This window comes from Stegostoma tigrinum, chromosome 19 (genome assembly GCF_030684315.1).
Source record: "Stegostoma tigrinum isolate sSteTig4 chromosome 19, sSteTig4.hap1, whole genome shotgun sequence".
Classification (NCBI taxonomy): domain Eukaryota; kingdom Metazoa; phylum Chordata; class Chondrichthyes; order Orectolobiformes; family Stegostomatidae; genus Stegostoma; species Stegostoma tigrinum.
In genome coordinates this window covers 20,069,273-20,093,213 of record NC_081372.1, presented here as the reverse complement: position 1 = coordinate 20,093,213, position 23,941 = coordinate 20,069,273, and the positions used below count along the sequence as shown (strand labels likewise).

Below are 23,941 nucleotides of genomic sequence, written 5' to 3'. Positions count from 1 at the left end.
TAGCAGCTTGCAGCACTGTCAAATACCTATAAATAAGTAAATCTCCCAGCTGGGCCTCCTTATTCTCAGCTTTGCAACTTTTGTAAATTCATGGTTTAGCGACCATTCTCTTTGTTTATGTCTCTACAGTGACAATTGTAGTGCAAATAAAAAAGTAATCTGGGAAATCTGGAGGGATCATTCTATCCTTTAAAAAGGCTTCAGGCATTGTTAGTGGATTCACTGGAGTCCTCCGCATTAAGCTACACCATGAATGGAGTCAGATATAAGGATCGAGTATGTAGGGATTTTAAAAAAAAGTCATTTCAATCTTGATGCTGTAGTCTAGATGGGAAAAATCTATTTTGATAGATAGATGACTGCCCATTCTGAACAGTAAATATAAGAAGCCAACTATTAGAACATAGAACATTACAGCATAGTACAGGCCCTTCGGCCCTCGATGTTGTGCCGACCTGTCATACCGATCTGAAGCCCGTCTAACCTACACTATTCCATGTACGTCCATATGCTTATCCACTGTCAGTGTCCTATTGTCAGTAGAGATAACAAAGTGTGGAGCTGGATGAACACAGCAGGCCAAGCAGCATCTCAGGAGCACAAAAGCTGACATTTCGGGCCTAGACCCTTCATCAGAGAGCTTTCTGAAGGGTCTAGGCCCGAAACGTCAGCTTTTGTGCTCCTGAGATTTTGCTTGGCCTGCAGTGTTCATCCAGCTCCACACTTTGTTATCTTGGATTCTACAGTATTTGCAGTTCCCATTATCATTATCAGTAGGGAACCTAATTTAATCTAAGCTAAAATACATTAAGTATGTTTGTGACTCAAGTTCACATTCAGTTAAAACTTTGGCTGAAATTTTAAGCATGACCTCTCTGCCATGGTGAAAATAGTTTAAAATCATAAGTTGCACTTCCCAATCGAATTATGTTGGGTCTTGTGCAAATACATTTTAATTAAATTTTCACCAGTTCCCTTGATGGGATTAAAAGCCACATATTAATTTGGGCTTCTAGATTACAAACCCAGAAACATTACCACAATGCCAGGGGCTCTTGGACATTCTATTGGGGCAAATGCCATTGAAATCACCCACTGCCTCCACTGAGGTGGGGTTTTGGCTTCCCTGTATTGTAGGGCCCAAAGGCCCCTACTTTTGTTCTAGAATGGGGTGTACAAGAGGTGGAGAAAATTCTGGATTCCATCCTCATGTCCCCCCATATCCCCTATGGCACCTTATTCCCATCTACTCAGCCTTCATGGCACCTCATTTACTCTTTGCAAATATCTATACATCCTCCATGGCCCCAGACACCCTCATGCCAATATATCCATTTCCTGTGGCTACTCATATTCCTATGCCCGCAAACACACACACAGTGCTTCATAGCCCTTTAAAAACCCTGTGCTCACATAGTGCTTTCACCCGTTACCATTCCTTCTCCTTGCTAACTCAGCTATTAATCAACAAAAGCATAAATCAGGAAGCATTCTGAAAGAAATAAAGTTGTCAGTCTACTGATGACATCACAATTGAAATAAAAGACACTCCCATCAATAGCAAAGAATTACATTGAAATTGCTTCAAATAATCGAGTACAAAAACAAACATTTCATTTGAATGTTCAATGTCTTACATAAACATACATTCACCCAAGTGCTTAATCCCTTTTGTCAACAACTATTTCCATCCAATAAGCAGTTGGAGCTGTCCATCAATACACACCCCATTATTAAAAATAATAACTTGAGAAATTAGTCATGCAACACAAATCCTGGTTTCATGTAAACGGCTCTCTGAACTAATGAGCACCATTATTTTTAAACTGCACATTTTTGTTGGACAGTTTCTTAATAACTTGTTAATCCGAATGAGTTTATACATTTTTCAGACACACCATGCCTTTTCACATTTCCAGATGCCTCACTTCCACCAATGGGCTCTTTTAATTGCCCAAAAGAGTACTTCAACCACGGCGCCGCAACAAGGTGAGAATTTTGCCCGAAAACTTTGAGAGGCAGTGCTACTTCAACTGAGTGCTCAGCCCATATGCATGCTTCTGATCTCCACTGGAACATTGGTGTCTATCACTGAAGGCAGTATCTGTTGATCCCATGTGTCCCCTAGCAACAGCACATGCTCAAACTTCCAGAGCTGCACATGTGTAAAGTTTTGCTACTGCACATGCGGTATAAAGTGCGCTGTAGAATTGTTTCTCATATGGAAGTGTGCCTTGATACTGAAAAGGCTGAGAACTTCTGCCTTAGTTTTGCAAATGTGTAACCATACTCCACCCTATATGTGTGATGAGATCAAAAATGTACCTTATTTCTCTTAAAGAGGAGAAATACAAAATATTCTTCCAGCCCTTAGCCTTCACCCTGCCCACTCCTATACACTCACCATCACCCATACCATCTAATGCCCTCTATTCATTACCTATGGCCCTTCACATCTCTAATCAAACTTTGGGCATTACGTGGCTTGGGATTGCAAAGAGGGACATGTGTGTCTGTGTGCGTGTAGGATGGCTGGAGGGCTTTTCTTCTTTCAATTTTTGGACATACTGCTGGAGCCCATAGGTGAACGGCAACCTCTAAGAAACTAACAGCCTCAGGATGCTTTCCTGACCTGACTTTCAAATCAAGCCTGCTCCCTTGGACCAAACATGAGGAGCGTGCATGTCATTTCTAAAGGTCAGATTCACAGAAGCAAGATGCTTCTGCACACCTGACTCAGGAACAAAATTTATGGCCTTTATCTAAAAAAATGGTATTTCCCCAGAGGTAATTATTTAGCAATAAATAGAATAGTAAGCTGTTTTTAACATGTGACAAAGACAAAGCAAAATATCTTAAGTATAGCTGTAAAAGTTAATGATGGTTTGGCTACTCCTTCTCTGAATTCAAAAGTTCATATACTGTGGAAATTTTTGTTGGAATTTCCATCTTCTTGAGGCTTGTTTAGAAGCCTAAATTAAAAGCAGTCCATTTGTTGGCTAATTTTATGTTGAATTGTTGTACAGAAATAGAATGCTTTGTGGCTGAGCCATGCATTTCATTGACACGTGGTAGTCAATTTTGAATCGACACTTAAACCTTTTGTAGGTGTGCAATTGATTGAAAGTCTGTAATGTAACAGGCTTTCACAGTCCCAACATCACTGACCCACAAAGGGAACTGTATGATCTAGATATTTCTAAGGCTGTTTTAAAATTCCGGTTGCTTAGATGAGTGATGGGTGACGTGCAATGATGCAAACTGTCAAGCATCCACTTTCAATGAAAATACAGATGTGGTTTGAGTGGAATGTAACTGCTACAAAGTAATTACTTTGTTTACTATCATTTGTGGCATATCTTTTGCTGGTAGTTCTGACTCTCCATTGTCCACATTTGAACTACTCAGTGCAGAATTAGGTGGTTTGTAGAGGCACAAAGCTATCAGAAAGAACAGGGTTCCCAGTGCCTGAAAAGAGAAAATAAAATAATTGTTGTTAAAGCCAGCATCAACTTTGTTTATACTTTGCTGAGGCAATAATAACTTTATTTAATCAGAGAACTAGTTCCTGATCTATTATCTAAAATCATTCACATTGACTTATGAATACTGACTAGAGTTTTGATTCAGGTCACCCAGTGAGCTGCTCTGTACAACTGGCATGTAAAATAAATTAATTGTTGTAAAACTCAGAATCCATACTAATTCTATTGTAAATATCCTTTTGGAGTCTGCATAATCATATAATAATGCAGAATGCCATTTCACTCAACATGCTTGTGACAGCCTTCTGAGGAAGTATTTTAGTAGTCAGTGCCACTCTGTTTTTTCATGTTCATGGTCTAAAACACGATCAGCACAAGACAATTGCTGTGTCACTATCTCCAAGTCTGACCTGCAGTAAATACATAATTATGTCTGAAAAGTTGGGGAATATTAAACGATTTCATCTTTTCTGACCTCACTAGTTATTAAACCATATTTTTACTAAATATTTCCTGGCCAAACAGGCATTGGATGTTAATATATCCTATTATATGAGTGATTTCTTTCTAACTATATGTGATCACATATTACCTTATAAGTAATTCCAGCAATCAGGAGATACATGCTCATGGCTGAGTTTTGGTAGATATAACATGAGCCTCTATCACCACACTGATCCTGCCATAACAAGCAAGAAATGTCGATGACGGAGCCAAAGGCAATTGGGCCTGGAATTCCACCTGTTGAAATTTATATAATGGTAAGTTAGAACTTGATATCATATTATTGACTATGGCATTTTAACGTCAACACAGAAGAATTAACATTCCTGTCTAGTTGTTATTACCATTGAAGTGAATTTGTGCTTAATAATGAAAAACAGAAACAAAGGATAAAAATACAGATCCTTCTAATAATGTCAATTGAGCAAAATTCAAAGTCAAACACATATTCCACACAATTACTCCAATCCATTACTTGTACTGTACTTTGTGCAAAGACAGATTTTTAACATTGATTGGAAACAAATCCCTCCAAAAGCTACTAATTATAGAGTCATATAGACGTACAACATGGAAACAGAGCCTTCAGATAAACTTGTCCATATTGACCAGATATCCCAAATAAATCTAGTCCCATTTGCCAGCATTTGGCCTATATTCCTCCAAGACCTTCCTATTCATTTATCAATCTAGATGCCTTTAAAATGCTGTAATTGTACCAGCCTCCACCACTTCCTCTGGCAGCTCATTCCATACATACACCACCCTCTGGTGTGAGCTCTCCCACAGAGTTTCCTCCATCATCAGCTGTGAATTTCAGAGTTTCTTAATTTTTCCTCAGACAAACTCCAATGTCCAGAGATACTTGAAATCAAGCAGCAGAATAGTCAGCTGTACAGATGTACTGCTGGGTCTGACAGCAGTACAAGTTTATATCTCCATTTGATTCACTGTCCATTAGGGTCACTGTTTTTGTCTGGCTTCATCCTTTTCAAGGTGCTGTTGTTTTGATCTTTTTTCCCCAAAGTTTCAAAACAATGCAACAACTTATAAAACAATAATTGCTGTGCCTAGAGTTCCAGGAAATCAGCTCCTGCACTGAACACACCTCAAAAAAGGAGCAGCTCTTACAGCCGCAATTCTTTCCCATCTGCCATCTTGGATTACCCAGAATCCTCCAACTAAAATTTTTTAATGCAGGTGAATAAATGGTACCCCATTAAGTACACAATTTAGCTTTATATTTCCAAAACACTAGTCATTAGTACATTTTCTGAAACAAGGTTTTTGATCCAAAAAGTAAAATAAGCAAGACATTAGTTAAGGCTCAGTTAAATTTGTAGACTAAATTTTATTAAAATGCTCTTATTTAGACTTGTTCTACATTAAGTGAGTTTATAAATAACAATGACAAATCAAAAGAATATAATCTCAAGGCTTTGAATTATTCAAGTAAACTTATATTGTTAGTGTTTCAGTTAAATAATCTCAGAAATACATTTTGACTTAAGCTGTTGATTTACCATTAAAGGCTAGTGAAGAATCCTCACCTAAAGTACGGACCAAGATCCACTGAATACCAAGTGCAAATGATCGTTGGCTATCAGGGACACACCTAATTAATCAAAAAAAATCTAGGTTACATATAATTATTGCTGCACATTGTTTTCAACCCCTTCAACCAGTAATTCTAGTTCGGCCACTGTCCAATTTTGGGGCTATATTTCGTAATTCAGCAACTAGTAGGTAGTTTTTTATGTATTAGGATGAAAGAAATGGTTTGTTGTGAGCACTGCGCTGTGAACATCCCCTGGATTTACAAATCAACTATCTTTCGAACACATTCTTAAAAATGGAAAATTAATGACCATTAATTTTTTTAAAGATGCATCTCATTAGCATTATTGGATTTTAGAACTCCTAACATAAATGTCTTTAAAAGTAACTTGCCAGTACAGAGATACGATGTTCCTGTACCTGTGTTATGTTGAATCACATATTTCAAGTGTGACTGAGTTGAAGTGTTTTTCTTTATATCAGAGATATAGAAACATTTAATGCAGAAACAGACCAGTTTCCTGTTGTGTTTGTGCTGGCTTTAGAAGAGTAGTCGGGCTTCATCACTTAGCTGCTTTTTGGCCATAATCCCATAAAAGCCTTGTCTTAAGTATATCTTCCAACATATTTGTTAAATCAACTTCTACGACCTACTTAGGCAGAACATTTCAGAGGCTGAAAACTCAAGTGAAACAAGAGGTCGAGATGTTTTGGTAATGCTTTTAATGTCACAGCCTCTGCTTATTGATCCAGTTGTAAAATAGAGCAAATATAGCAAAATAATTCTGTCAAAACCTCTCCTTATCTTGAAAACAAAACTCTCCTAGATCACCGAGATTACAAAGTGTGGAGCTGGATGAACACAGCAGGCCAAGCAGCATCTTAGGAGCACAAAAGCTGATGTTTCGGGCCTAGACCCTTCTGCTAGGCCCGAAACGTCAGCTTTTGTGCTCCTAAGATGCTGTTGGGCCTGCTGTGTTCATCCAGTTCCACGCTTCGTTATCTCAGATTCTCCAGCATCTGCAGTTCCCATTATCTCTCCTAAATCACCTCTTAGTTTTCTCTTTTCCAAGAACAATTGTAAGCTTTCCAACCTCTCTTCATTAATCCCCATTTCCTGGTAATATTCTCGTAAAAACTCTGATGCATTGTTCTAAGGCCTTTGAACCTTTTCTAAAAGATTGCCTAGCATTGTCCATAATATTCCAATTTATGTCTACCCAGTGATTTGTAGGGCTATATTTGACCAGAAATCAGCTAAATATCAATTTTGGTGAGGTTCATAGAAACTAGGAACAGGTGTAGGCCATTCGATCCTTCAAGCCTTCTCTGCCATGATCATGGCTGATGCTCTATCACAATGCCATATTTCCACTTTCACACCATACTCCTAGATGCTTTCAAAATCAAAACAAAATCTCTTTTTTGAATATATTCAGTGGCATGGCCTCCGCAGTCTTCTGTGGTAGAGAATTCCGTAGGTTCACTTCCCTTTAAGTGAAAGAAAATTTTCCTTATCTCAGTTCTATGGTCTAGTCCTATCCTGACACTGTGACCCCAGGATCCAGAAGCCCTAATCAGGTAGAACCTCCCCTCTGTACCTAGTCTGTCCAAACCTGTCAGAATTTTCTACATTTCAATCAGATCCCCAAGCATCCTTCTAAACACGAGAGAATACAGACCCAGTTAAACTTCCTCACTTCATACTCCAGTGATGCCATCCAATATCAGTCGAGTCAACCTTCACTGCACTCTCTCTGTGGCATGTATATCCTTTCTTAGTTAGGGAGATCTCAAGCCTTTCTCTCCATGAGACGGAACAAGACTTTGCACGCTATCTTCCGAAACACACCTCATTACTTATGCACCATGCTCCTATGGTGTCCCACTCAACATTTGTGCACTCATCATGGTCAGAAGTATTCCCCATTGCCTGAATTTCTGGCACTGATGCCATATTTCAAGTTTGCAAACTTGCCATCTAGAAGGACACAAAGATAGGGGGAGAGACAGGTAGTGTTGAGGAAGTGGGGAAGCTGCAGAAATTCTTGAACAGGTTAGGACAGTGGGGAAAGAAGAAGCAGATAGAATACAGTAAGACAAGTGGGGTTATGTACGTTGGTCGGAAGAATAGAGGTGTAGATTTTTTTCAGAATAGGAAAAGGCTTCAGAAATCTTAAGTACAAAAGGACTTGTGTGAGTTCTAGTTCAGGATGACATGCAGGTTGAGTTGACCTGTTAGAAAGTCAAAAGCAATATTAGCATTCATTTCAAGAGGGTTAGAATACAAGAGCAGAGATGTATGGCTGAAGTTGTATAAGGCTCTGGTTAGACCTCATTTGGAATATTGTGAGCAGTTTTTGGCCCTGTTTCTAAGAAACATGCACTGGCCTCAGAAGGGATCCAAGGAGGTTCATAAGAATGATCCCACAAATGACAGGCTTGTCATATGAGAAGCAACTGAGGTCTGTACTCTATGGAGTTTCATTAAAACTTACAGATGTGGAGAAGTTGTTTCCACTAGCAGGAGAGACTGGGACCTGAGGACACAGCCTCAGAGTGAAGGGACAACCCTTTAAAACTGAGACGAACAGGAATTTCTTCAGCCATGGGTGGAGAAACAGTTGAACCCATTGCCACAGATTGCTGTGGAGGCCATTTTTTGAGTGTCTTTAGAGATAGGTATGTTCTTGACTAATAAGAAGGGGATCAAGGGTTATGGGGAGAAGGCAGGAGAATGGGGTTGGGCCTTGATTTAAAAAACAGACCAAATCTTTGGGCCAGGTGGCCCAATTCTGATCCTATATCTTTTGTTCTTATAACAGGGGCAGCAGATGTGCAGCTTATCAACACCTTCCATAGGGCTGCAGAGATGGCAATGCCAGCCCAGTCAACGATGCCCGCAATCCATGAATAAGTAAACAACATGCTGTGCAGTACGTTAACTGTTGTCAATATAGAGGTGCTCTGCTCAGCTCGTCACTTACCCCAGACATGGCTGACAAAGGGAAATTGGCATTCTGCTTTGCAGACAGGAACCCTGGAGTAAGTGATGGACTGGGTGACACAGAAGACACTATGGCACCAGACCCTGATCCAAGGTTGCCACCGAGTTCAGTGTGGTATCCACATTCTGAAGGAAGGTCACACAATATTGCAAGAGATCAGCGATTTTCTCTGCCCCACAAGGGTAAATGTCACCATCATCTCTCCTATACCTCACACTCACTCTATCTTTGCTACTGCAGCAACTTCCCCACCAAGGCTTGTGCTCTACCCTCACTATTGCTTCTAACACCTTCCTTCAGTCATTTTCACATGTCCTAACATTACACATCACAAATTCTATTTTGCCTTAGAGCTGTCTACTTTTTCAGTCACTCCTTTCCCCAACCTCCACCAGCACTAAAACTGGGCCAGCCACTTTCATCGTACTCAATTCCCTCATGTTGTCTCATTCCAGGAGAAAATATCTCATGTCTCATATCCAAGAGGCAGGCCCTGCAACATTACTCCACTTCCACCTCTGAGAAAGAAGACACAGAACCTTCAGGAGGTCAGACCCGCAGTGTCTTTCATCCTCCTGTGCTGTCATTTCAGTCGGTATTATTGCTAGATTAGAGACAGGAGCAAGTGCTGGTGAAGACAGCACTGCCATGCAGGTAGCTGAGGAAGAATGCCCAGGTCCCTGGCACTTGCAAAACTCTGAGGCCAGGCAGTAGAGGGCTTGACGTTGTCGAAAATTCGTAATTTAATTAAAATGTAAGAGTTGACACAGGATCAGCAGGGAGATTCCCTCATTATTTCTGCTGTTGTATCTCTCCTTCCTCCTTCAAGACACATCTTAAACCCTAGGTAATAAGGTGTGGAGCTGGATGAACACAGCAGGCCAAGCAGCATCAGAGGAGCAAGAAAGCTGACATTTTGGGAAGGGTCCAGACTCGAAATGTTTCCTGCTCCTCTGATGCTGCTTGGCCTGCTGTGTTCATCCTGCTCTACACCTCATTATCTCAGATTCTCCAGTATCGGCAGTTCCTACTATCTCTCACATCTTAAACCCTAACTTCTGCCTTTCCGTCCTAACATTCCCTATGTATCTTAGAGACAAATGCATTTAATCACATTTCTGCAAAGCATCTCAAGATGTGCTGCAACATTAGGGGCAATACATTAATTCAAGTTGTTACTTTATTTGCATCTGTTTGTTTGTGAACTCTAAACTTTAGAGAAAAGTGTTGAAATGTAAATAACTTCTCACCTAATTATGCTTAAATTAAATAGGTCATCTGAAGTAATTAGAAAGATCAGCAGGAATGACTCTCTTCACGGCTAGAAAAAAACTGCCATAAAGGAGATTATCAGGGTCCCTGACTGTTCCAATTTACGTTGCAGTCTAACCCAAAAGAAGCAATTGTTATAAAAGGTTAAAGTTTATAATTGCTGGGAAATACTTGAAGTGTTTATCAAGTCAGGCAGTTTGTCTCCACCAATGCTGCCTGATGTGTTGAAAGAAATAGCCAAATCTACAATAAGTTTCAATAATAGCACATCTTTTGCTTCTGTGCACATTTATTGTACTGTCCAATAAATTTCTCATTTGGCAATGCTTCTCAGCAAACCTGAAAAGTGACAATAAAATATAATAATTTGCATCTTTTTTATAAAAAGAATTTGCATTAGGATACAAGAAGTGTGAACATAATGGGCTGCTCAATAACCTACTTACCTCAGAGTTGCTGTGAGTGCAGGAATACTGCCCAAAAATGTGAAGAAAATCAAAACAAAAAATAGCACCAGGAAAATAGGCATGTATGTACATGAGGAGTTACATTTTCCAGATTGTGCCGCACCCTGCCCAGATTGAAGGTTCTCCATAACACAGAGACAGTCGTGGTAAACCTAAAAACAAAATAATGCAAGTAATAAAGATGCAAAGTCTCAGGATGTGGTGTACATTGGTTGAGTTCAATTCATTTATTAGAAGAAAAGGAACTTGCACACCCTCAAACACATTGTATGCCTGTTCATTTTGTCCGAAGCTGGAGTTAAGCTTAGTCCAACCAGTACATACACCAAAACTTAGAAGATCCCGATCATTTAAAGGCATCATCACCATCATTAACTCACAGCACTCTGTAACAAAATGTATACTTCAACAAAATGAAGAACTATGATCCTATAAATTTATGCATTTAAAGCCAATAGAAGATTCTCGGTGAACAGCTATTACTATCTGCAAAAAGTACTTTTCTATTAACATTATTATGTGCAGACTTGATGGTTATTACATGGCATTTAGCACAGGTTCATAAAGAGGAAATATCCTGCCTCACAATCTCATTTACCTTTCTGTGACAAAAACAAAGACGTATTTAAACGAAGAGGTCACAGATTCCGTACAGTGTGGAAGCAGGCCACTTGGCCCATCAAGTCCTCAGTGAACCTCTGAAAAGCATCCCAACCAAGACACACTCCACCTACTCTATCCCTATAACCTTGCATCTCCCATGGTCAATCCACCTGGCCTGCACATCCCTGGACACTACAGGCAATTTAGTTTGGCCAATTCACCTAACCTGCACATGTTTGGACTGTGGGAGGAAACATATGCAGACATAGGGAGAACTTGCAAACTCCACACAAACAGTGACCTGAGGTTGGAATTGAGTCCAGGTTCCCAATACTGTGAGGTAGCTTGCTAACCACTGAGCCACTCTGTCACTATTACAAAGTAAGCACTATGAATCCAAAGCAGTGGAGAAGAGTGTGGCTAAAAGAAAGGAAACAGTGGGTGCTGCTGAAGCTGGGAAGACTAGAGTACTTGATTGCCTCAGGGGTTAGTGTTTGGATTCATTGATCTTTGCGGGTAGTCTTGGTGTCAGAAGCTTAATTTGTGAGGAGAAAATGATTTTCAAATTTTCAATTGGTCTAGCTTTAGCAGCTGTTTAGGCAGTAAGTTCCAGCTTTCTAAACACAATATGGAGATGGCTTCACATCTGTACTGCAGAAATGTAGTAAACTATAGCAAATAAACACGTAATCTCTGATAAAAGTCATCTTGGTGACAATAATGAAAAGACAAATAGTCTGATGGATATGGAAAATGCATGGAGATTTGCTGTGATACAGTGGTACCATTCCTTTGTTTCGACCAGAGAAGTACCACTTATCACAGAAGTTTGTTATCATATGTATCAACATACAGAGCATGAATAGAAGTTTAACAATATTAATTATTTAAAATGACATGTTGGGATTGTCAAATGGGCTTTATTTTCTCTTGTAAGAACCATGTCCTTTTACTTTGTGTTTTTAAAAAACTAGGTTCTGAAATGAGAATCTCTGATGAAGGGTCTAGGCCCGAAACATCAGCTTTTGTACTCCTGAGATGCTGCTTGGCCTGCTATGTTCATTCAGCTTCACACTTTGTTATCTTGGATTCTCCAGCATCTGCAGTTCCCATTATTACTGAAATGAGAAATTGCTTTTTGAAAAATAAGTGTTTGAAAGGCTGGTGGTAGATTTTTAAGCAAATAATCTGACACTCAGTGGACATTGTGGAAAAACTGTTTGAACAAGCAACAATTAAAGTTCGTTTGTAGACGATATGAAGCCATGAAAGTACACTGACGCAGTTTTTGCTGGCAACAAGAAGTTGATTGATCTATGGACTAGTGACCAGCTATCAGTGATAGAGACCATCTTGCCTGCCAACAACTGTAGTTTGGAGCTGGGGATAAGTTACAGAGAGTGAGACCGAAGTATTCGATTCTTCTCCAGCTCAGACACGGTCTCGTTGTACTCTGCAGTCAAAACTCAATGTAAACCTGAGGAAAATCATTTAATCTTTCCTGAAATGATTATAGTAATAATAATAGAGACATACAAGATGATCAGAGGATTAGATAGGGTGGACAGTGAGAGCCTTTTTCCTTGGATGGTGATGGCTAGTATGAGGGGACATAGCTTTAAATTGAGGGGTGATAGATATACGACAGATGTCAGAGGTAGATTCTTTACTCATTGAGTAGTAAGAGCGTGGATTGCCCTGCCTGCAACAGTAGTAGACTCGTCAAGATTAAGGGCATTTAAATGGTCATTGGATAAACATACAGATAATAATGGAATTGCGTGGGTTAGATGGGCTTCAGTTTGGTTTCACAGGTCGGCACAACATCGAGGGCCTAAGGGCCTGTACTGTGTTGTAATGTTCTATGATCTATGGTAAGCTCTGACTTTGGACTAAAAAGTCAGAGACTTTTTAGAAATAAGCCGGCCATCTCGCAGTTCTTACCAACCAATGAAAGCTCCCAAAGGAAGACAATTGAAGCAATTTGCTGGCCAACACAAGAATTATAAAGACAATCTCAACAACAGTATCTGTGAACAACAAATACTAAACTGCCTTTGCAGTTTTCCCCTTCTGTCCATAACCTTTTTGTCTGCCAGTGTGAGTGTAAGGGAAAGTTTTTACGGGAATTAGAATTTTAATTAGTGCTGTTATCTGCCCATAACTGTTTATTTTTGTAACCAGGTCTGTAGTGTCAATCAAGTTGGGTCTGAAAGTAGGGCAAGATTGGGAAATTGCGTAATTTAAAAAATCTTTAACTTTTGTGATTTCTCCAGGAATAGTGGGCTTGATTTCCATTACACTACCCCATTGATCTGTAACACTCTCCACAGCCACTCAATAGAATAATTTAAAGTTAAATATCCATTACTTAAAAAGAGTATTTGTTCACTCTGTTTAAAGGCTACAAGTATATGCAGTTAAAACAGAAATTCCAGTCCTTTACAAGGCTAGCAACCAACACACAAAGTAGAAACTAGAAAAATTACCTTTCTGCCATTGTCCAACAATGTTGTGTTCAGTTCTGTACATCCAGCATGACAGGGGGAATAGTACATTAAACCATTTTCTCCACAAACTGGGTTATATAGTTCCATTGAACAGTTACACTCAGTATTGCAAGCTGCAGTCACATTAGCTGGACCATCATAAAAACTGTGAAAGCAATATCTCAGTATCAATCAGCACATTTCCTGCTTAATGGCATCACTAAAGCCTTAAAGAAGTAGAAATTAAACAATTAACATATTTACATATCTTCCACATTTAATCTTAAAAATAGTGGGGTTTGATTTCCATTACACTACCCCTGTAAGTTGTAACACTCTCTCACATCTGCTCAATAGAGTACCGAATTAGATTAATTGAAAATGGTATTCCTATCCAGTCATACGTTCCTATCCATTTAAACATACCATTATCATGCAATCAGTAATAAGAAGAAAGGTTTCTGCAAATTATGCACTAAATATTTAATCTAAAAACACAGATACAGAAGATTCTTGCACCCCCTGAGAAAGTGTGAGCTGCTGTTACATCACCCAAATTACTGGGAAGTGTAGAAAAAAGCTGAGCATATTGATATACAGGGCTCTGTTCTTTGCAGACAGAAAGAACATACACATGCATTGTACTGGTTTCAACTCAATAGAATAAGTGACAGTCTTTCATGGGTCATTTCGTAGGGCAATGTGCTGAGTACCCAGTCAACCTACTTGGTTTAAGACTTAAAGCCTGACAATTAATTGTCAATCATCATTAATTGATGCATTCCCCATGGCACTGCCTCTACCAGTGTTCACCAGTTATCCAATCAACACTCTTATGCACCATAAACGTTGGTTTTCTTCTTAAATTGATAGTCTTTCAATTTATCCTGATGAGTGCAAGACAAAGTTTTCAACAAAATGTGACATCTTTAGGCAGTGCCACAAGGTTGCTTAAAGTTTAATATTGAAGACTGCAAAGCCAATCTGCTGATGCCATACAATCCTACCTGGACAATCAAGGAGTCCATCTCTAGATCCGACTGGGGTCACACATGTTTCCTTACTCCTGATAGATTTAGTGGTAATGTCTAACTAGGTAACTAGGTAACATAACCTGTCTCTGTTGCTGCCATGCAACAAATTACATCTTGTTACTGAGATCATGACATAAGAACTAGGAGCAGGACTGGGCAGTTTAGCCCCTTGCACCTGCTTCGCTATTTGATATGATCATGGCTGATCTCCAATCAGCCTCAACGCCCATTTCCTGCCCATCTTCCAAAACCCTTCAACCCGTTACTAATTAAATATCTGTCTATCTCCTCCTTAAAGTTACTCAAAGTCCCATCATCCACCGCAGTCTGGGCTCGTGAATTCCACAGATTTGTGACTATTTCAGAGAAGTAATTTCTCTTCATCTGTGTTTTAAATCTGCTACCCTTTAACCTAAAACTATGACCTCTCGTCAAATGACAACACCTCTTCTTGTTGAGACTCATGAATGGCTTATGCTCTGCCACTTTAACCACACTAGTCCCGTACACTCAGGATGGAAAGATGGATTGCTGGCAATACTCAAACAACCCGTAGCTGATCATGGTCAGTCCCACAAAACATACAACGAGAAGGTTAAAATGAAGCAGATAATGGATAAATATGCAGAGGAGATGAGAAGTGAAGAGAATACGTAAATGGTAAGAAAACGTCTGGACAAATTTCAAATTAGCAAATTATTTTTCTGCTCTACTAAAATAATTCAGGAAGGCATTTTGTTTGAAATAAGAGAACATCTGTTCTCAGAATCTGAAGTAAACAAATTGCGAAGTCTTGATTTAATTTTCAAAGATGCATTATTTACTGATCTTGTTGAATGATTACACACTAGAACTATATTAAAGTTTACAAATTATCCACGTTCATAATTAGATGTGTGCTCATACCTGCCATTGTATGTGGAAGTGATTCCAGCCACAGGCACGTTTGGGCAGTGAATGCTGACGATGAAAATAGCCAGCAAACCAAAGATCGTACAAATCAGACAAAGCTTGATGATTCCAGCACAACGGAGTTTTAACTTATTCACGATAAATCCACCAAGGAAAGTACCACCTCCACCTGCCGGGACTACAAGGTAGCCTAAAATTGGGAGAAGCAACAAAAGGCCATTACAAATCCATTTAATTTTAGGTTCAGTGTTTGTGTATGGCCAATATGAACATAATTTGTAGATCAGATTGCTTGGCATTGGACACATCTAGTTCAGACAATGTAAAGGTGCAAAACAGCATGCCTGGATATATGCACAAAACAAAGACATATCTGGGACTAAAGAATAACATCCCACATTAACTAGACTCACCAACTTGCAGTAATGCTTGGGTTAGGCTTGATGAGTTAGTACATAGACTAAAATTACATCGCTGCACTAGATGAAGAAGAAACAAAGTCACTAGGAATAGCAGGGGATTGAAGAAACCACTCACTGAAGTGTACCATCAGAACAAAAGTGATCTCATTAGAAATTATATTTTTCTAGTAAAATTCCAAATGGAACAGACTAAGACCACATTTAATAACTAAAAATATGAACAGCCATAATGTGCCAGCAGCAAACAGAATTGTACATAACCATTAATCTGTATCATGGTCCAACACATCTTAACCATCATAAAGTCAAAAGATTAACTTCAACAGAAAGTGTACAAGGGTCTGTTACACTGCAACATCATTCATCCACTGGAATGACAAACTGTCCTAATGAGGATAAAACTACTTGTATCAAACTGCCAGCATACTAAATACCATAAGCAGCAGATTGTACAGCAGTGCATTGTTGAAAAGAAACAGTTAGAATATAACTTTGCAGCCCTACTCAAGAAAGTGTACAAGGGTCTGTTACACTGCAACATCATTCATCCACTGGAATGACAAACTGTGGGTAGCCACGTGGTTCATCTTCAGGCCCCTTAATGTTTCATTGCAAACTGCAGGGGGTAAATCAGAAGCACGATGGAATACCAAAACTGCCAAACCTCATTAGCATGCACGACCTCCTGAATGCAACTGGGAATTTACCACGTTTTCTTCAATACTGCCTCCTTGCCCTGTGACCCATACCACCAGAAAAAAAAGCAACAAAATGTCTATAGGAATAGTACTGCCTCTAAATTCCTGATGAAATCACATACAATCCCAAACTGGTCTTATATTCCTTCACAATTACTGATGAATATTCTAGCATTCACTTTCTAACATTGTGAGAGTGTATCATCACAATGCCTATAGCAAGTCAAAACAAGATCCAAAGGAATAATGTTAAAGAGTTTGCCTTCAAATAAGTATATCCGATGACAGTAACAGCATGACTGCCTCACTACCACTTTCGCTTCACAGCTTTTAAGTGACTCAAGTGAATAAAACATAATGTGGATACACATCATCTGCACGGGACTCCGTTATTAAACCTGTTGCAAAAGAAACCTGAGTAATTTATGTAATTCCATTCTTACCAAATAGGGTTGCAGCTTGTGAGGCACTCAGACTAAACTGGGATTCAAGGAACTTGGGTCCAAATGTAGACATGCCAGCTATCAGAGTGGCCTCTGTTGCTCCTGACAGACAGAGAAAGATGAAGGTTGGATTCCTCAGCAATAGCAGTGCTGACCTATGGACAGAAAGGAATGGTCAAAGCCATGCTGTTAAGAGATGAGTCATTAGTGTAAGTATCAAATTCTCGTTCCTTCTTGTTTTCTGCAATACCACAGAAACAAATGAACTGGAAAGCCATTAAAATGAAGATTTAGTGTGGAATGTTGAAGGCTACATTAAGCAGAGACACAATGGCTGAGGATTTATTCTTGGTTTTCTTTAATTTTTCATCCATATACATTCTGGGAAAGGTGGTCAGGAGATTGAGTCTGAGTTAAGTTCAGGCTTTCCTCGTGTGAAAGTCACCCTCTTTCTCCTACCAGTGAAAATGGGAATGATCAGAAATAGTGGTGGGACTCCTGAATCCAGGACCCCCTTGTCATTCTTAAAGGTCCCTGGAGCCTCCATAATTCTGGATTTATGAGCCAATATTCCAGATTCAGTACAGCCAAGAATATGTATAACTGATGCATTAATTCCTGATTTTCGAATCCTAATCACCTTGAGAATCATGGATGAGACACAGCTTTCTTCAATTAAATGCTAGGGAAACCAATTCCATAAGCAGTGACATCGCAGGGAAGTGATGGCCTAGTGGTACTATTGCTAAACTATTATTCCAGAAACTGTGGTTGACTCTCAAGTGCCCTGTACATGGGTGAGACCAAACCTAGGCTAGGTGACTGTTTCGCTGAGCATCTTCGCCTGGCCCATAATGGCCAACCTAACCTCCCGATCAACCCCCACTCCATCTCTGACATGTCCATCCTTGGCCTCCTCCACTGTTGCAGTGATTCAGAAGACAAATTTGAGGAACAACACCGTATTTTCCCTCTGGACATCCTATCGCCCAAAGGACCCAATGTTTAGTTCTCCAATTTCAAGTAACCTTCCCACCCATTCCCCGGCTCCCTTGCCAACCCCACCCTCTTCCATCAATTCCACCTTCTGGCCCTCCCTGCCAGCTACCAACCGGATTCATCTCTCCCATCGACCAATCAGTGGTGCTTACTACAAGTGCCCACCTATCACTATTATTTTGATAAAACCCTCCCCTCCTTTATGTGCACTCCCCCTACACCTACACCCAGTCCCGAAGAAGGGTAATACCCAAAACATTGGCTGCTCCTCTCCTCCAGATGCTTCCTGGCTTGCTGTGTTCTTCCAGCCTCCTGCCTGCCTATTTAAATTCTCTCCTGGCTGTTTTCCATCCTTAACTTCTCAACAATTTTAGCTCATCTTAACTTTGCTTGACTTGTGCCAAGTGCCATTTGTCCATGACACTGTCTTAATGCTTAGTATTGATTTCTGATTCACTAATGTTTTAAAAACTTCATCAGCCCAGAGTGTAGAGGTATTACATAACATTCCGACACATTGCTAGCTGTCACATTTAACTGTCCACTAGCCAGATTTCAAAACTAACACATGTAATAACTTGAGGCAAAATTAACATCTGTGTGGGTGTAATCTCTAGAGTGTTACTGGCACAGTGTTGCAAGTTCTAAATAGTCAGATTATATTTGCCAGCAGCTGGAATGAAGTATCAAACTGTCAAAGTAGAAAAATATCAGAATTTTTAAAATTAAAAATGCACAGCAAAGATAATTTGCATTTATAAAGCACTTCCAATTTAAGAAAGACTCTCACACAGGTTCAGAGGAATGTAATTAGATAATAATCTTCCAAATCTCATCCTATTGTTCCCTCCAATGACTTAATGTTCCCAATTACTAGGAACTCCTCCAATCCTCCAGGGATTCTCTGCTCATCTAATTCTAGCCTCCTAGCCATAACATATAGGTCATAGCACTACTGGTGACCATTTCCGAAACCTTAATCTCAAGAATTCTTACTCTTTTCCATAAAGATCCAGCTTTAAGTCTCTTGAACAAAATTTTTAGATACCCACCCCTACCTATGTGACATCGGCTTTGTACCAACTGTTTGATAATATTTTCCTGAACCCACAGATGCTGCCAGAACTGCTGAGTTTCATGAGCAATTTCTTTTTGTATTTCAGATCTCCAGCATCCACAATTTTTATTCTATATATACAAACATGAATTACTTTTCATAGAATCCCTACCGTTTGGGAACAGGTCATTCAATCCAACAAGTCCACACTGCCCCTCCGAACAGCATCCCACCCAGAACCATTCCCTCACCCCTGTATTACACATGTCTAACACACCTAAACATCCCTGAACACTACAGCCAAAGTAGCATGGCCAGAGCACCTGGAGGACACACACACAAACACAAAATGTGGAAACACCACGCAGGTAGTCACCCAAGGGTGGAATCAAACCTGGGTCCCTGAAACTGTGAGACAGCAGTGCTAACCACTGAGCCACCCATGCTGTGAAGTTTAAGAACACTGGCATTTTTGTACTTTCACAGTTTGTCACTTCTTTCCAGCTGGTAGCAAATAAAATCTGACTTTTAAAAATGCAAAGTATTTTTGCAAGTAAACACAGAATATTTATGTGCCTCGAGTTATTATGTGCATTGCTTTTGAAATCTGGCTGGTGGGGTGTCAAACGTGACAGCTAACAAAGTGCTGAAGTGTCCTATGTACATGACTTCCAATACTGGAGCTTCATGAAGCTTTCAGAAACATTGTGAATTATGGGGGAAGCTTAAGCTATCTGCTCAGTTTTTCACTCTTCCTTGTGTTGGAGCAGACATGGCAGAGAGGATGCAACTCCAAGATTCCTGGAAAAGTCCTGTCTATGGCATTGTGACCCACTCTGGGGTAAGGGTGTGGGTAATGAGCCCACACACAGTATTCGCACCTCCCCCCATACCTGCTCCTTTGTTGAGGTGGACAATTCCTCTACACTCTCACACCTATAATTTTGATGGACGTACAGGCATTTGTAGGAGATGTGGCTCATGGGTCCTCAGTGTAGTTGTGAACAATGGTGGTATCCAAGTATGGAGTCAGGAGCCAAAAACTAGTGAAAGATGCAACATTCCACCTTGAAGTGGATTTTCAATGCCCAAGGTTGGAGATGCAATGATTTTCAAAGAATGAACATATTATGACAAGGTAATGAAGGTATCAAACAAATACAAGCAGTGAAATTCGCAATAAAGAAACCTACCATCTTACCGAAATTAACTCACAGGCATTGAAAAAGTAGTTCAAAGAAAGACCAAGGCACGTTGGCTCAGTGGTTAGCACTGCAGCCTCACAGCACCAGGGACCCAGGTTCAATTCCACCCTCGGGCAACTGTCTGTATGGAGTTTGCACATTCTCCCCATGTCTATGTGGGTTTCCTCTGGGTGCTCCGGTTTCCTCCCACAGTCCAAAGATGTGTAGGTTAGGTGGACTGGTCATGCCAAATTGCCCATAGGGATGTGTAGATTAGGTGGGTTATAGGGGGATGAGTCTGGGTGGGATGCTCCGAGGTTCAGTGTGGACTTGTTGGGCCGAAAGGCCTGCTTCCACACTGTAGGGGCTCTATGATAAGGAGGTCAATCAACCAAAGCTAAGCACCTCCCCTGATACCCCACATTGTAGTATGTAGACAAAGCCTGTTGGGTTGTGTCCATTAGTGAGTCATGGAGCTCAGCCAAGCATTAATAATGAGGCTGTTTGGTGAAACAGATACCTGGCTATCTATTCTGCCTGCTTCTATGAAAGACATGGGAGATAGTTTCCCAAGGTTGAATGTTCTGCTAAATGGACTGATTTTTAACTCTGTTAGTGAACAGATCTTGAGCGACTTAACACGGAACCGATTTCCAGGAATCACAATGAAGACTCAGGTAGCAGAAAGAATTCTGGCTAAGTGATGAGAATTATGGATTGGCTGTGCTTAGCTCCATGGTATGACCCACAAGTGGCACCAGGATTTTGTAAGCAAAATGATCATCCGCTCCTCCTGGCTCTGTACCTAAGAACTTGCATGTAGGAAATCTGATCTCAATGGTTTCAGAAGAGTGAGAGAATTATGATAGGGGATAAAATCTTAAAGGAAAAGTGGAGATCCTATTACTGAGTTAGGTTATATTCAAATCTATACAGGAGTAATTGTGGCAACTGTCAAATTATTTACTTTAGAGACTCCTGATGATTTGCACTTATAAACTGGCCAGTACAGACAGGAATCATAGGTATGTGATTTGGAATTTAAGTTAGCAGAATCTTTGCAAAAAGAGGTTGTAATTTTTTTCTTTTGGTAAACAAATATTCATTTGGGATACAAGTATTTATCTTTTTGCATTTCCCATGTTACGTGGAGTCACCACAAAACTGGGTGATCACCTTGATTTGAAACATATTTTTGAACTGGGTGGCTGTATTTTTTAAACAGTTGGATGCTGTTCCTACCATATTTTTCTGGGACTGTGAACCATGGTGTGGCTGACCTGTCACTGCCTACCACAGGAACGATTCACAGGCTCAAAATTAACCTGTCTGTTCAAGTTACAAATGCATCTTCCAAGTCCTGAAGCAGGGCTTGAATTCAGAATACCTTCTGTTTTAGAGGCGAGACACTATGACTGCATGACATAGCCCCCTTTGTTAGAGACTCCCTTGTAAAGACATGATTAAATAATGACAATTATGCCACACAGATTACCTCGGCATGTCCTTTAATGTCTTCCCAAAATCTGGCTCCAGCGCTGATTCGTTGCTTCCATCCTTCAGCTGATGAGCTTCAGAGACTCTCATTGTCACATAACGTTGTGACCCTAATTAACAGAAAAGTTGTTCAGCTGGGACTCTATCCAGACTACACACAGTTACAAATCCATCATTTTACAGGCAAGTATTGGGATTACTCACACATATCACATAGATGTTTCATTTTGAGAATTAATTTGATGTTATTTCACAGCTACTTTGTCATAAGTGCAGAACAGTGATGATTTGGGGTGAACAAAACCGTGTTACATAAGATCAGACATTACACGCACTGTTTTCTAAAATTCACTTCTTTCCCTTCTAACACATTGAAGGCTAAGTTACATTAAAGTACAGGATTACAAAACAATATTTATCTGAAATTGAACTTATGAAAAATAATACTTGTGTTCTGAAACAAGAAAACAGATGGCATCAAGTTTGAGTTTTGATCTTATTTCATTCCAACTTGCAAATGGAGTGAGAGTTTTAGCCTCTGAATACATCCACAGAGAAAAGCAGCAAGTTTCTCCTAACGGTAATTTGACCAATGCGACTGGAACTGTGGCCGCTCAATACTCAGCTGAACCAGAGGGGAATGGTAACTCACCCACCATCCCACCTGCATACCTAGCTAATTCCCTGGCGAGTGAAGACAATGGCCTGTCCTTATATTGAGGTGTTTGGTATAGATGAATCTTGGTCACAATCTTCTGGATGTAATCCAATGGGAAAAATGAATTGTATCATGGGTTACCCAGCACTGGGGCATGAGACAAAAATGAAATATTGAATCAGGATATGCAGTTCAAGTGGCTAATTACCAATTGAACCCAAGTAACATAATGGCTAGCTTAAATTTACTGTGTACTTTTTTTCTGTATATTAAATACTTTCTCTTCCTCATGGCTCTGCCTTTCTTACTAAAAAGTCAAGTATAGTGCCTTGTTTTTGTGATGAAAAGTCAGCTACCTGAAATTTTAACTCTGATTCTCACTGATTCTGCCAAATGAACTGTATATTCTGCATTTCCTGAGATAGTAGGAACTGCAGATGCCGGACAATCTGAGATAACACCGCTGCTCTGATTCTGCATTTTACGTTTTTATTTCTAATTTCCAGCTACTGGGTTTGAATTTATTTTTATTTACTATTATTAGTGACACATTTAGCGCAGGAAAACTTTGCGCCATGTCTAAATTCAAAGTAGATTGGAAATCAAAGTCCAAACAGACTTCAGACTGGAGCAAAGAGAGGTTTCCTTCACTTGGAAGTCTCACTGAAATAGATTCTAGAAAGCTAGGTCCTTAATGCAGGATACAGGTGTTTGTAACTGCAGATTCAGGGTGAATTCAAATTGTTCTGTACAGACAGTGACTGATAAATGTATCTTCCTAAAGAAATATGGCAACAAAATCCTTCCATATGTTTTTTTTACACTTGGGTATGTACATGGTCAAATACATGAACTTGGAATGTACTAGTAGTGTAAGTGGAGTGTGTTGCCAAACTAGGATTGACAATGGCTAGTGAACGATACAGCGCTACACATTACAGAGAGCTTGATGAAAATTGAGGAGTTATGCTAAAATTGATTGATTAAGGAAATGTGATAGAAAAATGCCTGGAATCCTCATGCAGTTCCCAACATGTGGTTGTTCTATATTAACTACATCTTGAAGTTGTGCTGTCTTGGTTATAATTCAATGTGAATCAAACAGAGAAGCATGGTGCAACAAAACATGATGAACAATTTCAGTTACTATAAATATAATGGTTAAATGGTTTATATCCACATCCATCAGTCCCCATGTAGAATAGCACATATGAATTTGCTACATATCGGGCAAGAAAGGAACAAGGTAACAAGCTGGGACTTGCATTTCCTGCACCAAAGGGGGCCAGGTGGTGGACTCATCTGCATAGTTAGTGACATCAGGAAGATCTGTTCTCAGTTATGACAAGCAGCAGAAGAAGAGAAAACTGTTGTAATACTGCTGTCTACTCCCGGTGACCTCTGAACAGGTCAATCATGGATGGCCTGCATCAGAGACCAAAGCACAACTTTCCTGGTCAATGACAGTGATACTCATTGACCAGATATCTAAACTAATAGGGCTCATTAAATAACATAAAAACAGAAGTGGGGATGACAGACAGAGACAAATCCCAATGTCAACTGGCTTTAGATACACTTCTACTGTTAGTACCTTTTACTACATGAACAAAAATATTCAAACATCCATTATGAACTGTTAAGAATTCATT

The 23,941-nt window shown here is 39.8% G+C and overlaps 1 protein-coding gene across 2 annotated transcripts in view; it reads right to left on the bottom strand.

The window, feature by feature from the left end:
- Nucleotides 1-697: 697 nt before the first annotated feature.
- The window catches only part of slco4a1 (solute carrier organic anion transporter family, member 4A1), a 173,955-nt gene continuing 150,711 nt past the window's right edge, over nt 698-23,941 (bottom strand). Inside the window, exons 7-14 of one of the 2 annotated variants that reach the window (XM_048550594.2) lie at nt 21,630-21,741; nt 16,895-17,049; nt 15,326-15,521; nt 13,386-13,551; nt 10,273-10,445; nt 5,513-5,604; nt 4,078-4,226; nt 698-3,468 (exon numbers count right to left, since the gene is read on the bottom strand). In XM_048550594.2, the coding sequence (XP_048406551.1) occupies nt 3,319-3,468; nt 4,078-4,226; nt 5,513-5,604; nt 10,273-10,445; nt 13,386-13,551; nt 15,326-15,521; nt 16,895-17,049; nt 21,630-21,741 (1,193 nt within the window). In that variant the 3' untranslated portion in view covers nt 698-3,318. The remainder of the gene's footprint in view (nt 3,469-4,077; nt 4,227-5,512; nt 5,605-10,272; nt 10,446-13,385; nt 13,552-15,325; nt 15,522-16,894; nt 17,050-21,629; nt 21,742-23,941) is intronic. The other variant, XM_048550595.2, reaches the window with a different exon arrangement.